General features: G+C 49.1%; 1 protein-coding gene across 1 annotated transcript in view; it reads right to left on the reverse strand.

Moving 5' to 3' along the window:
* Positions 1-17,221, reverse strand: part of LOC135814755 (MAM and LDL-receptor class A domain-containing protein 1-like) — a 65,257-nt gene that overhangs the window by 31,175 nt on the left and 16,861 nt on the right. The window contains exons 26-44 of the mRNA XM_065327922.1: positions 14,042-14,292; positions 13,617-13,701; positions 12,785-13,030; positions 11,093-11,179; positions 10,380-10,616; positions 10,080-10,100; positions 9,609-9,770; positions 5,897-6,663; positions 5,547-5,637; positions 5,062-5,232; positions 4,456-4,718; positions 3,861-3,960; positions 3,158-3,301; positions 2,604-2,866; positions 2,047-2,134; positions 1,257-1,505; positions 889-1,128; positions 603-686; positions 78-224 (exon numbers count right to left, since the gene is read on the reverse strand). Coding sequence (XP_065183994.1) covers positions 78-224; positions 603-686; positions 889-1,128; positions 1,257-1,505; positions 2,047-2,134; positions 2,604-2,866; positions 3,158-3,301; positions 3,861-3,960; positions 4,456-4,718; positions 5,062-5,232; positions 5,547-5,637; positions 5,897-6,663; positions 9,609-9,770; positions 10,080-10,100; positions 10,380-10,616; positions 11,093-11,179; positions 12,785-13,030; positions 13,617-13,701; positions 14,042-14,292 — 3,696 coding nt within the window. The remainder of the gene's footprint in view (positions 1-77; positions 225-602; positions 687-888; positions 1,129-1,256; positions 1,506-2,046; positions 2,135-2,603; positions 2,867-3,157; positions 3,302-3,860; positions 3,961-4,455; positions 4,719-5,061; positions 5,233-5,546; positions 5,638-5,896; positions 6,664-9,608; positions 9,771-10,079; positions 10,101-10,379; positions 10,617-11,092; positions 11,180-12,784; positions 13,031-13,616; positions 13,702-14,041; positions 14,293-17,221) is intronic.

The following is a 17,221-nucleotide window of genomic DNA, read 5'->3' on the forward strand; positions in this document are numbered from 1 at the left end:
ACAGCAAATGCAACTCAAGGCTTACTGGACGATCTCAGCTTGTGAATCAACAGGGCATAGACAGCTAGCGGACTCACCCGTAGAGTTGCCATAGGTATGGTCACTCGCGGGACCAGTTGCAGATGATGGTGTGGAGCCAGAGCCTACACTCCAGTCGAATGTGTCGCGTCTGTCCTGGATAAAGCCGCTCAGGCCATTCTCAAAGTCATTGTTCACACCGCATGCTGCAGTTGTGTAGGAAAGCACATGAGAACGGCGCAATACAGTAGTCATTACTCGGTATGGGAATATGTCATTGTGCAGCTTATATTCCATGTAAACATTCATACACACACAAACACCACACACAAACACCACACACACACACACACACACACACACACACACACACACACACACACGCACACACACACACACCCGCGCACACACACACCCGCGCACACACACACACACACACACACACACACACACACACACACACATCACATCACATGCAAACATACGCAATCTCACCATTGTCGTAGCTTGGAATCCTAACTAAGCTTGTGAGTTTACCACTATGTGTTAGGAACAAGACAGTAAGATGGTTTACGAGTACTTACGGATAGATGAGAGGTTTCCAACGGGCTGGACTGTTGGTGGTGCCGTGGAGGAAATTGGAATTGTGTAGTTGATTGGGATCAAGTCTGGAAGGATAGAACGTGAAAGGAAACGAGGAACACGGTTAGAATCATCGACTCAGATAACGTCTGAAGTGAGCACAGAATGAATGAGCACAACATGGGAGTATGTAGCCCAAACGTGTTTCACACCGGTAAGCAACTTTTCAATATCACAGTGTCTGAGTCACACATCCAGCTTTTCAAGAGTTTCCTCTCCGACCCTTACCTCTGACACGCCACAGGTCAAATGCACCCTCGGCACCGACGCGGTATGAGTTCTGGTGGGCAACAAACGTAGCGTGGACCCAGCCCGGCGAGTTGCTAGTGTTTGTACTGAGCGTAACGATTCCCTCGGAGTTGCCATCCTGAGCTCCCCACTTCCAGTCCCGGCCACGAATGACGCGGATGCCGGAGGTGAACATTCCGGTGAGGGTCTGATTGGAGAACTGCGAGTAATCCGGAAGAGCTGAGTGAGCAAGAAAAGAGAACAAATACATTGTATGAAGATAATCAACTTCCAAACATCTCTCTGCTTTTCTTTGGCTACAACATAATATGGCTGAAGGTGATGAACGAAGCGTTCATGATCCTTACCATTGGCGCGGCAGACATCGAGTTGTGTTCCAACACGATACAGGGCAGTCTGTCCGGCATCCCACTGTACGGTGACAACGCCAGGACTAGCCGAGCCAAGCTTGGCAATGACAGTGCCCAGTGCACCCAGTCCACCGTCCACATTGCCGTAAGTCGAGAGCCAGTCGGGTCCACGCTGTACTCTCACGCCGGGCCCAAAGATGTAGGACATCTGGAAGGTATTGTACGGTGAGTAGTCGTCGGGGCACACTGCAGGTACAGCACATGCACATTGTTTGCATGCAAGTGAGACAAACGACGCAATCACATGTTGTGTGTGTGTGTGTGTGTGTGTGTAAATCAGCTAGAGGACGTGAAGCTGTGTGATAGGAATGCAATGCTGGAAACATGAATGATAAGAAAGCGCATCAACACTGCAGAACAGCAAGTTTGGTAACCGGAATCTATTCACACAATGCCTATGCAATATATCGGAATGTCCTGACTATCTTAGCTCTATCCCAATGTATCCAATGTCTATAATGCGTTGAAAAGTGTCTGGAATGCCTTCAACAGTTGACTGAAAAGGAACGGCAATTCGGTTGCTTTGTGTGGTGGTCCTCAGAGTTGCCTGAAATTCGGACGATTTCATTCTTTTTCAGTGATTGGTGTAGTCCAGAGACCACTTGGAGAGTGTTGGCAGGATGCATGGTTATAATGGATGACTATAAAAGAGAGTTTCGTACATTTGACTACGTGTAATGAGACCAGCATCGTTTTAGCTTTGTGTGGTATGGCAACACATGCTTACCGACTGCACAGCAATCCGTGTTGAAGGAGATGTCATCAATAGCAATGTCACCAGTGAAGCTGGTACCAACAACACCCTCAAACACAATCTGATTCACACATAACGTTACAGGGAAAGTACACATACAGAACATCAAGTCAAGGCACTGGCACTGAGAGTGTTTCATTCATTCGAGTGTGCATCATGTACGCGTCAGTTGTTAGATTGCCACTACCCCATCAGGGGTACCTCGCTTCGATTGCAATATTCAGGTGACACACCTACTGGTACTGGTCTCATGCAGAATGGGACTTGTAGATATCAGTCAGTCAGTCAGTGAGTGAGTGAGTGAGTGAGTGAGTGAGTGAGTGTGGCTGAATGGGTCAAAATTAGTCGCCTTCTTCTACACATACTTTCATAAAGAAAGCCAACGTTTCAACACTCTACTTCTACATGTACATGTACTTCCGTTAAGATTTCCCAATCAGCTATCGCTATCTGCCGTGACTTAGAAAGGTACTCATCACACCGCTATGGAGGCAACAGAACTACATCAAGACAAGAGTCATACTGCTGACCTGGAAGGTGTCAAGGAAGCGGCCCACGGGTACTCGGGCCTTCTTCCATCTATTGCCATTGTTGCCCGACCTGGACCAGGCTAGTTTCTGAGCTGTGCCAGTCTGGTTGATGTAGACGTTGAGCGTACCAACGGTCGTGCCGTACATGTGGTACCAGAAGTCAAATGAGCAGAGCTGCAGGCTGTTGTTGTACGTTGGTGAGGCAATAATTGCGTTGTCACCACGGCGGCGCGGGGACGATGTCTCGATGAACAGATAGTAACCTAGCACCATACAGAAGCAGCAGCAGTAATAGCACCACAAAAACTTGATCAGAATCCAGTTATTCTTCAAATGCCGTCTGTACGGCATCATGCGCCATGTGTGATGCCTCATCGAGCAATACTTTATGGTAGACATGCAGAAATAATCGTGTGAACACTGCATACTGAGCAAAACAAAGAACGTCAAAGAGATGTTGACACGTTGAAGATGCCTCTTCTTTGCCTTTGGCGTGCTTGGGTTAGTGGAGGTGAGGGTCACAATAGAAGGTTTGCAGTGGTTCCTTTGCTTACCTGAGCCAGTGGTATGGTCACTGGACGGTCCAGTTGAGAAGGAAGAGGTGCCTCCTGTCTGGCGTGTCCAATCAAACTTGTCCTGAGAGGATTGCGTATAGCCTTCATATCCAGGCTCAAAGTTTATTGCTGCAGTACCGCAGGCTACGATAGCAGACAGATTATGGACAGTGCAAGAACAGAATTCAGATCAACTTTATTTACCCAGTTTTTATATGCTCCAGTACACTAGTTTATAACCATCAGCAAAAACTCGAAAAGAGTGGGTTAGCAACATACTTGCAAAACACTGTCTGCACCGGCAATTGCATCTCCACATTGTACAGTGTTTGTGTAGACATAATATTATGACTACTCTTCTGCTTCGCTCCCATAGTGCAGATGCACTTAAGAATAAAATGTTTTTTGTTTTCGTCGTTGGTGAATCTCGAGTGAACTTGTTTGTGGTGTGGACAAAACAATAAGAAAAGTGTGCTTCATGCGTCCAACCGCACATTGCGACATAGCAACAAAAATTCAATCAGGACAGTGCTAGAGATGTAGCCCGCAATAACCGTGCTTCCAGCAGCAGCAGCACCAGGAACAGAGCAGCAACAGCAGCATTAGTAGCAGCAGCAGCACCAGGAACAGAGCAGCAACAGCAGCATTAGTAGCAGCAGCAGCACCAGGAACATAGCCGGTTAGCAGGAACAGCAAGACCTACTTGTTGGTACAGTGCCCTTGCAGCAGGCCTGGGTGAGAGCAATGTCATCCAGACCAATGTCACCAGTGAAGCTTGTGCCAACGATACCCTCAAAGATAAGCTGAACAAAGAACAAAACAGATGTGAGAGATGAGGGGCGAGGGAGAATAGCATACTCTGCTCTATGTGAATACAGAGGTCCAACAACCCGCTAAATGCGAACACAGAGGTCCAACAACCCGCTAAATGTGAATACAGAGGTACAACAACCCGCTCTATGTGAATACAGAGGTCCAACAACCCGCTCTATGTGAATCAAGAGGTCCAACAACCCGCTAAATGTGAATACAGAGGTCCAACAACCCGCTAAATGCGAATACAGAGGTCCAACAACCCGCTAAATGCGAATACAGAGTTCCAGTGACCTGTTAAATGTGAATACAGAGGAGGGAAGGGATGTTTTACAGGGTGACGACGCAATATCACAACCTAGGCCAGTAGAACCTGCGGCCATGAAACAACATTTAAAAAGGACATGAAGCTGTACAACGTTAACAACGAAGCACAGGTGCACCACCATGCAGTCGTGTTGGATTTTCATTCACCCTCCACTGACCTGGAACTGCTCTGGATCTGTTGAGCCGATTGAGGCCGTTCCCAGCAGCCAGTTGTTGCCCTGGTTTCCGCTCTTCGACCAGAGCTTAGTGGTCTTGAATGGTGTCCTGATGTAGACGTTGAGTGTGCCAACCGTGGTTCCATACATATGATACCAGAAGGTCACGCCGCAGTACTTCGCGTCAGACGTGTACACTGGCGAGATGAGGCGGGCCACATCGGAGACCCTCCTCGGGAACGAGGTCTCGATGTAGGCATAGTACCCTGTGTGAAAGCACCACGCCGAGCAGCCGTGAGTTAGAATAGGACCGAGCAAAGCAATACTATTGTCTGTGATTCACTCAGCATTCGGGGACCACCGCTCGACACAATGTGACCACTGCTACTTTCAACTGCCTGGCATGCCCAATATATGCATGCTGTGCAGTTGAAGAATTTTTTTACATGAGAAGTCGCTGCTCAAAAGGCTCAGGGGACTATCCTCTGGAGGGTTTTTTAAGAACATGAAAAGATGTCACGCTCACGCTCACACATACATGTACAATGTCATGTTCATCTCAAGTTTCAGTGCATGCTATGTGCATGCTACACTCTACACTCTACATACCACTGCTGGTTCCCGACGTGTGGTCAGTGCCGGGCCCAGTGCTGAAACTGGATGTACCGCCGTTGTCCAGGCTCCAGTCAAAGTTGTCACTAGCATCCTGGATGTAGCCCTGGAAGGATGAGCCTCCGCTGCTGGTGTCCCACGTTGTTGGAGTCTTTGCTGCCGTACATGCTATAAGAGAACATGGGCAGGGGGGGGGGGGGGGCAGTGCAGACAGTGGGATGCATTGGCAGTCGGTCTAGATATATAAACGCTATACTGTCAACACACACACACACACGTGCACACACACACACACATACACACACACACGCACACACATACATACATACACATACACGTACACACACACGTACACACACACATATACACACACACACACAACTTTCTACACAGAGAAATCAAACATGAGCAGCAGGACACGGCAACGCAAAGCAACCTGGAACGTTAGGAGGTCCTCATGGTGCACCGGTGCGCTCTCATACCTGAAGTTGGACAGCAGTCTTGGCTAAATTGGAAGTCATCAATGGCAATATCACCAGTGAAGCTTGAGCCAGTTACACCTTCAAACATCACCTGAACAGTATGGTACAAGCAGATTACACAGTGGACACGTATACATGTAGATCAGTAACGTACGGAACGGCTAGAAGAGGTGAGCAGAGGTATGAGTGTAACAAGCATGTAACACCATGCACCATGCACCATGCACCATGCACCATGCACCATGCACCATGCACCATGCACCATGCACCATGCACCATGCACAGCACCAGACATAGAATTCTGCTGGCTACACATCTCACAGCGCACATTGGTATCGGTTACAACATACCTGGAACTGGCCGCCTAGGCCAACCTTGAGTGAGCCAGATGAGACCCAGCGATTGCCGATTTGCCCCGCTTGACTGAAGACCCTGGTGTTGATACCACGGCGGACAATATAGACATTGAGGGAGCCGATGCTAGCGCCATACATATGATACCAGAAAGTGAACGAGCAGGTAGTGGACGGCTCTTGGTAGAGCGGTGACATCAGCTGTGCCTTGTCACCGCTGGTGCGCGGCAGCGATGTCTCGATGTACATATAGTAACCACTTGTGGTGTTAGTGGTGTGGTCAAACGATGGGCCGGTGCCCGAGCTGGACGTGCGGCCGTTGGACCGAGTCCAGTCAAAGTCGTCAGTCGAGACCTGAGTGAATCCGTCCATTCCGGACGCAAAGTCAGATCTGGCGGCACCGCACGTTGGATTGCCGCAGCAGCTCTTGTCGAAGTAGATGTCGTCGAGTGCAATGTCCCCCGTGAAGCTGCTTCCGGTGACGGCGGTGAACGTCAGTCGGAACGAGCCGGTGATGTTGGCAATGTTGGCGGAGCCGCGTTGCCATTTGTCACCTTGATCACCCGTCATTGTCCAGAGGGTGAACGTACGCTGGTTGGCGATGTTCTGTGCCGTTAAAGTCAGGTTTCCAACAGTACCACCATACATGTGGTACCAGAAGACCACGCGGCAGCCAACGACATTGCTTGTGAAAACTGGAGAGGACAGGCGAGCTACATCGCCTCTGGTCCGCGGGAAAGATGTCTCAATGTAAATGTAGTGGCCTGTAGTTGTGACACATAGAATGGCGGACGTGAGGGAGTGTTGTATGAGTACCATGGCATACCACAACGACAAGGAGTATATATGTAGGACTCAGTATAGAGTCCATGCACTATATGATGTCCAGCACCCTATATAGAGTCCATTGGTCCAAAATCCACTATACAGAGTCCAGGAGTCCACTCAGTTTTGATCAGCTTCATCCTGCCGCGCAATCCCCTATAAGGAGTACACTTTTTCTACAAGTCCACTATTCACGGTCCAGGAGTCCAGTTTATCCAGTCACGCCGTCCTGTGTGTTGTGCCCGAAAGAGAAAACACCTTTTCAGTTTTGCTTGCCTCATGGCAGCGCATTCCTTTCTTCACTTCAGCCATGGCTGCCAGTTCTGCTGTGCAGTTGCTGACTGTAATCTGTCTCGAGCTAACCAAGGAGGATAAGGAGACGTTCAAAATCAAATCTGGAATGCGTCTTGTGGTTCTCTGAAGACGTTTCATCCGTGCGCGGGATGAAAGCAGAAATTGCAGAACGAGAAAAGTTCAGCACAGTTCAAATCTGACGAGTCAAGTACACTGACACTCTCTTTCGTTCGACGCCACAAGGATCCCCTGTTTCGCTGGCCATTGCTGCCAGGAAGGCGTTTGAACGGTTTCATCAGAGCGAGGGATGAAAGCAGAAAGCGGAGAACGAGAAAAGTTCAGCACAGTTCCAATCTGACGAGTCAGATACACTGACACTCTCTTTCGTTCGACGCCACAAGGATACCCTGTTTGACTGGGCAAGAGCTGCCTGTACCACCGTGTCAAAAGGCTGTCCAACTACATGGCAGGACGATGACTGAGGTAAGGAAGCTGTACTCGTTTTGATTGGTCTGCTGTTCTGTCGTTATGCTTGAATTTTTTTCCATTTTCAAAGATCGTATCGCGTTTGTTTGATGTTGCTTGAATGAGTGCCCTAAAAGTAATCAACCACTTCGTAATGGTCCTCAAGGACTGCAAGGACTTTGCATCAATCGTATACGATCGTCTAGCTATCATCAATTATTATTTTATTTCATGAGAAAAGTATTTTATCCCTGTGATAATTATGTGAACTCCACGACACTCTTCTAGGCTCTAGTATGATGTCAAATACAATGGGATCCACAAACGCAGTGCCAGTGTACTAGTAGTAGTAGTAGGAGGATTTCTTGTATGCCGATGACAAGAAAAAGCTTCTCAAGCTAATACATGTACTCGTATTCCATGAAGTAACCGTTTTGATGTCACAAACATGACATTGTGTCAGTGAAACTGCCTCGTGACAACAAATCATTGCATTTCCATCTTGGGGAAGACTGACTGACTACAACGCTGTACAGATTGTTTAAATCATCTCATTTCAATTTACTGTGTACACTACATGTATGGTGGTGTGTCTGTGCGTCTTGAGTGTGCACAAACAATCTTATTCCTCGTATTACTAATAGATTATTGTCCCCACCGTCGCCTGTTTACAAGTCTTTGTGTGGATGGATTTTCATTGAGCATCACATTCGTTGAGAACTTGGTAGTTGTGTGCTCCCATGCATCATTACGGTAATAAGCGTATCCTTGTGCTATCTACTTTTTGCAGGTGTGCTGATCTTTAGAAGCTTGCGGAACTGAGTGCTGCTGAACATTTGCATGGCCATGAGCAATGGTGAAGCTTGCTATTGCACTCCAGCATGTGCTAGTACTATGCTGACTACTACACTATGTTACTCTCTTACACTAATAGGTGCGTGCACCCGTCCATGTATGCATTCGTTTCGTATAATTATTTGTTATCCCTCTTGACCTTACGTGTAAATGGGTGGACGTTTGCATGGCTGTTGGAGTTGCGTGTGTATTGTGTCTCTACTCTTTTCTTGGTGTTTTCTTGGCGTTGTATAAGTTTGTGTGTGTGTGTGCGCGCGCACAATAATTTGAAAAAAAATAATTAATCCTTGGCTCTCCATTATTCTCTTTCGATTCGTGGTTGTTTCTAGGTATTTTCTTGGCGTTGTGTGGGTGTGTGCATGTGTGTGTGTGTGTGTGGGTGTGTGTGTGGGTGCGTGCACAATATTTGGCAACACTACATGGTTGAGATATTGTAATTTGCAGCGTCTGCGAAGAGACCACTTGATTTGAGGATGGTGTTTGTAGGGTTTTTCATGTAGTGAAGTGGCTACAGGGGCGCCTCAATACTTATTTTTTATCTTGAGAAGTGAATGATGTAAAGGGAGAGGCCGTTTTCTGGTTAATATTCACTGCTTACAGCAGATCCTATGTCTAATTTCGAACTCTGGATAGGAGATGCCTAATTGGCTGGACTTTATACAGGGAGTGTTGTCCACATAAAGACTCCTTATAGTTGATTTCAAAGTTTGGACTCCATACAGTTGATTTTGGACCAATGGACTCTATATAGGGGTGAAACCAATTGGCTGGACTCTATACAGGGAGTGATGTCCATCTAAACTTTGAGCTCACAGTTGATTCCAAGTTTGGACTCTGTACAGTGGATTTTGGACCAATGGACTCTATATAGGGGTTGGACATCATATAGGGGCTGGACGCTCTACTGAGTCCAACATATATTGTCAATGTGTGTGTGTGTGTGTTTGTGTGTGTGTGTGTGTGTGTGTGTGTGTGTGTGTGTGTGTGTGTGCGTGTGTGTGTGTGTGTTTGTGTGAGAGAGAGACAAAAGTAATGGTTATGATCATCTGAAAATGATGCACTGCATGCATCAGTGTGCCTCATGCATCAGTGTATGATTGGCGGGTCAGGCGCAACTCTTGGAAAAGCACAAACGCCATGCCCTTCAACTCTTTCAGGACTCACGCAAGAAATTTAAGAGCCTTTGCCAGTACATGCAGTTTAAGAAAGCGCAGCTAGCCAGCTACACCGGCGGAGCATCGCTGGCAAATGCAGCTACCCGCCATCTTACCAGAAGAATTGCCAAAGGTATGGTCATTCGTTGGTCCAGTTGCAAAGCTGCCAGTACTTGCGGAGTGAATACTCCAGTCAAAGTCGTCCTTAGTGTCTTGTGTCCAGTTGCCAAGGGCCTTGGTACCAGTTTCCTCAAAGTCCAAAGCGGGAGTGGTACATGCTGTACGGAAGAAAGTACGCCACGAGCAGCATAAACATAGAGACCCGTCAGGTGCTGTGCTTAAGTCTGCCAATCTAGGGTAGTCGGAAAACAGCCCAACGCTCACAGAAAATAGGCAGGACATACATGGTTCTCATGAACAGATATGCACACATAGACATACATCACGCCACGCCATACTGTAGACTACAAATTCTGAATTCTGAGCAGCGAATGTACAATCACACACATACATTGAGTGTCTTGACTGGCCATCATACCACACCCAACAACTATATCAGCACAGCACGCCCAGGAGGACAATCTTACCGGCATTAGGTGATCCAATAACTGTCGTCGAGGTATGCACACAAACATGCAGAAAACAGTAGAAAACACACACACACACACACACAGATGCCTGTCAATCCATGCACAATAGCCGCACCCTACTTTGCGTGAAGCACATGTACACATAACACTAACTTACTGAACCTGACATTTCATGCTGATGGAGATCACAGATGGCAAAAGTAAGCGAGCCAAGCACTAGAAACAATATGGATTGATTCATCCTTGGTAAGAGCAATGCAATGAGGACCAGGGCACAGTAACAGGCAACAAGCTTACCGCCCACTTCAATACAGAGATCGTATTTGCCGGTGGCGCCCATCCTGTAGGAATTGGTGTAGCCGTTGTCCCAGGTGACACGTACGTAGCCGGCGGTCAGAGCTCCAATGACAGTGCCGTTCTTGCCACCGTTCTGCGAGCCCCAAGACCAGTCGCGGCCATACGGCGTAACACGGGTCGACAGCTTGAACTTGGCGGCCAGCTGGGCGGTGGTGTAGGTGGTCCAGTCCTCGCAACCTACAGACAATCATCAGCGGCAAACACCATGTCATCATACATGGACCAGTATGTGTACTAGCAGTATGTGTACTAGCAGTATGTGCACTAGCAGTATGTGTACTAGCAGTATGTGTACTAGCAGTATGTGTACTAGCAGTATGTGTACTAGCAGTATGTGTACTAGCAGTATGTGTACTAGCAGTATGTGTACTAGCAGTATGTGTACTAGCAGTATGTGTACTAGCAGTATGTGCATTGCAGACAGTGTACTACTACACTATCATGCAGCAAACACCACATATATCAGGCAAGTATGTGCATTGCAGAGAGTGTACGCTATACAATGCAGCACTGTCACAAGCTGTGCACTGAGTGATGTTCAAATTCACAGTTCTGCCACAGATATTCAGCAAAATTGGATCATACTCTCAGCATAATAGCACACACGCACACACGTGGCACGGACGCATACTCGTTGTAATGCTATACCGTACCTGGCTGGAGGGGAGGCAGAGTTGGAGATGTTGTGGGTGCCGTGGATGGTGCCGTTGGAGTTGGTGATACAACAATCGCGGCAACAGCTGGTTTAGAACAATGAAACAGTCAAAGAGATAGGAGAGGAGCAGGAGATTGATCAGTGCACGTCACTAAGAGCAAATACAGCAAATGAAACCATGCATAAAAGCCTACACTTGGATGTAGGAAAGCAGACCGTAATATTATTAATTTTGATTAGTGCTGAAACGATTACGTTTTTTCCTTAGTGGCTTAGCTGATACCATAACGATCGGCTTATCGGCTAAACGATTATTATTGTAACTACATCAGTACATTGTACATTCTGTGAATTTCAAAAAAAAATACAAGTCTAACATCGCCAACGACGGAAAGCGGGCACATAGATCCGATGATCCCGCAACAAGTCCGTCAGCTGTTCGGACTTACCAGACGAATACAGACAAGACAGAGGCAACTCACTGGTTGCAACCCAAAAGCTGATGGTGCGCTTCGCCTGTGACTTCGCTGACTCCGACGATGAAGTCAGAGAAGCCGGCCAGGGGTGCAGATCGGCGGATTTCGACGGATGAGCTGACGTGAGGCGCACCAACAAGTAACTAGTTGCTTTTCCTGTCTATGCTCAAAATAGGCCAAGACGCCAGGCCTAGCTCGTCGTCGAGCAAACTGGTTCGGGAACCATCGACAGAACGGAAAACATGAAACTGAAGACCACTTTACTCAATACTGTCTTTAGCTCAAGACTACTCGCACGTGGAGGGAACTCCAGCCCATGCAGCTAGTGTAGACACGTACTGAGCCTGCCCGTCCTGCATCAGTGCATGCTGTAAGAAAAGTAGTCAGCTCAAAAGACGGCGACGGTGATCACGTCGATGTTTCTCAGATCGCGCTTGTACTTTACACGTACATCGATGTTGCAAATGGACAGTCTTGTACATATTCGTGTCGTACTCGCAACACTTCGATGCATGCACACTTTGCGCGACCCCCAAAAGGGGGGAAATCCCGCCCCGAGCGTAAGTATCATTCTACTCGTTTAGCCGATAAAATCGAAATAACAGTTCGATCTATTTCTTATCGAGTAAGTAACGAGTAATCGATATAATCGTTTCAGCACTAATTTTGATGAATACAATTTTTTTAACTCATTGTATAATGCTGCACACTGGACCGCCGGAAGCAGTTGTTGATTGGTCCGGCCATGTCCTATCCTGTATCATGTTATCCTTTCACCCATTCACGGCATAGTCCTTCCCCTGTCTGTCGCCATGTATAGACGGTACGTGACCTCTCACTACCCCCGTGCTACGCACTATACCATGCTCTGCTGGGCATGGCCTCCCTGACTCTTCACTATATCTACACTCATCTGTCTGTAAAATAAAGCACTTCCTTATGCCAGTACATGACACAACATGGTGTCAGAAGCAACAGGCCATACCATAGCTTTTCATTTCTTGCGTATGCTGCAGCAGCAGGTGTACATGACCTACTCAGCACTAAACCAGCGTTGGTGGCCAAACAGTTGGTGCGGTAATGCCCTGACCACCCACTGAACCGGTTCAGTGGGCCTGATGTACACTTTCAATGTACAACCAAACCCTTTAAAAAATTGAACAGTCCCCACAGGCATTTGGACATCTAACGGTTCTTTTAAAATGTAATCTCACCTGGAATTTGCAGATAGAGGTCATACTTGCTGGCAGATCCCATGCGATAGGCATTAAGGTGGCCATCATCCCATCTGACCTGCACCCATCCGGTCGAGGAGTAGTTGCCCAGACCCTGGGTAATAGAACCCGGTCCACCGCTGCCCTGGGTGCCCCAGGACCAGTCCTTGCCACGGATGACACGCACGCCAGTTCTGAAGGCATATGCCAGATCCTTAGTATTGAACTTGCTGAGGTCAGGACGAGCTACAGAAGAGCAGATGAGTCAAAATTCTGTCACTTGAGAATCTCTGGAGCTTAACAAGCAATGCTGTATATCAGCAAAGGAGGCTATAATGTCAGCAAAGGAGGCTATGATGTCAGCAAAGGAGGCTATGATGTCAGCAAAGGAGGCTATGATGTCAGCAAAGGAGGCTATGATGTCAGCAAAGGAGGTACTAAGCACATAACCGCAGTACACAGGATGCATTGGTAACCAGCGCCATCCCAACGGTGTGATGACTTGGTACAGGTATGTTGACTGTGTACTTCTACTATTCCTATTCACGAGTTTTGCAATACGGCTACGGCATGCTTTTAGGCATGCAGAGCTAGTGCCACGTGGATTGTTCGTGACTGGATGCCATGTCATGCAGAACGCCAAGCCGCTCAGCACGACACACTGACTGGTGGAAATGCTAGGAGCGAAGCTCATTCAAGGGTAAGGAAGCCATTACAATGGCTTTCCTCTGGTGGTATACACACACACACACACACACACACACACACACACACACACACACACACACACACACACACACACACACACACACACATGTGGTGAATATCTTACATGTGCAGCAGTCTGGAGTAAGCCAGATGTCATCGAGAGCAATATCACCAGTGAACGATGTGCCCACTGTGCCAGTGAAGGTGATCTGAAGACACATAACCGAAATGAAAACACAGAGGAAGAGGATTGAAGGCTGGGTATATTGATACTTGTGCCTAGTGAAATGATGGTGCAGAATTCTGTGCTGGCATGCCGTTGCATGCCACAAGAACCCAGTTCTATCATAGTACGCACGTTGCTCACAGTGGCCCTGTTATCGAATTCCTTAGGTCGGACCCTACAAGCACTACAAGCTAGTCTGCATGCTCCCTCGATCCCTCATGGCCACACAACCAAGCACTAGCTGTGTGTGTGTGGGGGGGGGGGGGGGGTATTCTGTGCTACAGGTATACAATCAAAGTCAGGCGTACAACTAGCAAACTTACTCCGAAACCAGTTTTGCCAGTGATGGGCACAACGGCTCTCTGCCAGAAGTTTCCTTGGCTACCTGTCTTGCTCCACATGGAGGTTGAGCTACCTGACAGAGCCACGGCCAGAGTTCCAATACTGCTGCCATACATGTGGTACCAGAAGACCAGGGCACAGGCGGGGCCCGGTGGAGCCGGCACCTTGGGCATAGAGATCACGGCCGTGTCACCGACGCTGCGTCCGGACGTTTCCATGTAGATGTAGCGTCCTGCAGGTATCGTGGAATAGTAACATGCAGAGAATAACGTATACATTAGCAGGTATCGTGGAATAGTAACATGCAGAGAATAACGTCTACATTAGCAGCGGTGTCGGAAGATATTATAGGGCAGTACGCTCAGCCACCTGAAGTACAATTTACTCGTGGGGTTGGGGTGGCTTCTCTGAGTTTTTTTTTCGAAATTTAGAACCCCAATCAGTGCATTTTATTGATTCGCGGGCGGGTACCAGGGGCGAAGAGTGGTACGGTCAATACCATAGTGACCGTAGAGTATGCGGCGATGCCCCTGCATTGATAGGCACAGCTATCACACAGCCCACAGCTGCCCTTTGTATGGTGAATACGACAGCATTCTTGTGCACTAGTTGCCTGCACAGGGCACATGGAGTTGAGGCCATGTCAAGCAAAACACCAGTAGCAATTGTAGTGGAACCCACGTTCGACCAGCCAGCACTAACGCAACACTTCGGATTAGGGAATGAATTATTTACAAGAGAATTGGAAGAGACATAGAAGTTAGAAGTAAGTTATCAGAACCAGACTGAAGCACACTGAACTAAAGGATCGACTCAACTACTGAAGTACAGAAAGACGGGCATGCAATCTGAGAAAGGAGTGCAGCTACGCACGTGGCTAGACACATGCACAGCATGAGAGGTGTACACATAAAGCAGAGGCGCGCGCATATGGGTGAGCGTGTACACAGCATGGATAGCAACATACAGTGTGACACAAGAGTCATAAGGCACCTAATATAGCAGTTCATAACACCACTCCCCTAGGTGCCATTGATCATCCACTGTATCTAGCTGGCTGTCGTCGATTACCAGGGCCTCGGAGATCGTAGCGCTGAGTCGGCATGTCAGCCGCAAACTCGATGCTCACCACATTATCACAGGCAGCTGGCTCTGGGCGATCTTCGGCAGCATCATGGTTACCATCATCTAGTGTTCCATCTACCTGCTGGGCGTGTCCAGGCTTCACGATATCAACGTTCACGACCTTCTCTCTGCCGTCAGCATGCTGGATCACCAGGGTCGATGGCGAGACTATCTTCAGCACCGTCCAGCCACTCTCATATGGCGTCATGAGCTTCTGACTCCGCTCTGGGCGACGTAGCATCACCGGATCATCGACACGGTATGGTGACTCTGTTGGACCGCCTGACACAGAGTCATTCGAGGACAGTAGCGACTCAACAAGGTCTCGAATTCGAGCAGCGCGCCCGGCGAGTCGGTCTACCCATTCACTGGCGCTGTATGCTGTCGGGTCGTGATCAATTACTAGATCGCGCCCTTCCCAGCCCGTGATGGCCAGCCTTGGCGATATTCCGGTTGTAGCATGGCGACGTCCATTGTAGTAGAACAGAACCAACTCCAGCTCAGACGTCCAGTCACTGGTTTCCTCGAGCGCCTTACGCAGGAGACCGATGATTGTACGGTTGAGCCGTTCAACCCCTCCTTGTGATTGAGGATGTCGAACTGCACCCGTTTTCACCACCACACCAAACTGTTCCAGGAGGGCTGCTACGACCGCGTTCCGGAACTCAGTGCCGTTGTCCATGCGAATGACAGACGGCGGGCCCCACCGGCAGCAGATCTTGGTCAGTGCGGCTGCTACGCTCGCTGCATCGTGTCGACGTAGTGGCTGTACCTCCGCCCACTTGGTGAACATGTCGACGCATACCAGGCAGCAGTGGTGCGCTCCACTCTGGCCAAGCTCCAACGTGTCGATCTGTATGACCTCCCATGGTCGTCCTGGTACGTCTGGACGCGTTGGCTCAACAGTCGGTCCCCGTGCCGGGTTAGCTGCAGAGCAAGGCACACACGCTTGGACAACACTCTGGCATTTCTCGGCCATCAGCGGCATATAGCAGCGCTTGCGCAGTGAGTCATGCATTGTCGTCCAGGTGGCATGGCCAGAGGTCTTGTGAGACGCTTTCAGTACTTGGTCTTCAAGGTCAGGCGGTATGACTGGCACTTGCACGACGCCGTCGAGTGGCAGCTTTACTGAACGCATCAGCACACCGTCATGGTCCAACAGCTGATCACGGACCGGTCTGTACAGCTTCGACGACAGGGGGGTTCCCGACTCCAGCTCATCCAGCAGCTGTGATATCTCAGTATCGGCTTGCTGCGCATCCTTTATCTCACTGAGAGTAACGGGCCCGATAGCATGCTTGTCCGTTGCCACAGAAACAGAACAAACATCACTCGGCTCATCTGTACCCTTGGGCCACCGCCTCGGGACACGGGTGAGCTCATCGGCTGGGTTCTGGTCAGTCGGCACCCACTCCACTCGGACCTTGAGGCCGACCGTTTGGACGAGGTCAACAATCACTTCCAGTCGCCGCTCAACCAGTATCTTGTGCAGCCCACCGACTTTCACTCGGCGCACATTGCCGAGGACCTGCTTCAGCCAGCCGTACACTGTCTTGGAGTCGGTGACGAGTCGTACCGTCTGCAGGTGCCATTGCGCTGCAAGCGACAGTCCACGCACCGCAGCATCTAGCTCCGCCACATTGATGTGCTTCTTATCGGCTGTGTCCCGCAGCCATGTACCGTCTTCGATGACTTGGCCGTTCAGCTGGAGGACCACACCGACTGCCAGATCCGAGGCATCGCAGAACACAGCCCAATCTCCATCGGACTCGGCTGATGCATGCCACACACCACGGACGGGGTCTTGCGCGGACAGCTGCTCAGCAACTTCGTCAGCACACTGAAGAACGCTAGGTGGAACCGGCGTGTCCCATCTGTCCACTGCACTTGATAGCCGCTTCAACATTGAGCAGGCTGGGCGAAGCCATGCGCACACTGGGTAGTGGCTTGTGAGCCGACCTGTCCATTGGAATACACCACGCTTCGTCAGCGGTTGGCGGAAGCTGAGGTCGACTCCATCGCGGCGAGCCCACATG

The sequence above is a fragment of the Sycon ciliatum genome, chromosome 4, assembly GCF_964019385.1.
Source record: "Sycon ciliatum chromosome 4, ocSycCili1.1, whole genome shotgun sequence".
Taxonomy (NCBI): domain Eukaryota; kingdom Metazoa; phylum Porifera; class Calcarea; order Leucosolenida; family Sycettidae; genus Sycon; species Sycon ciliatum.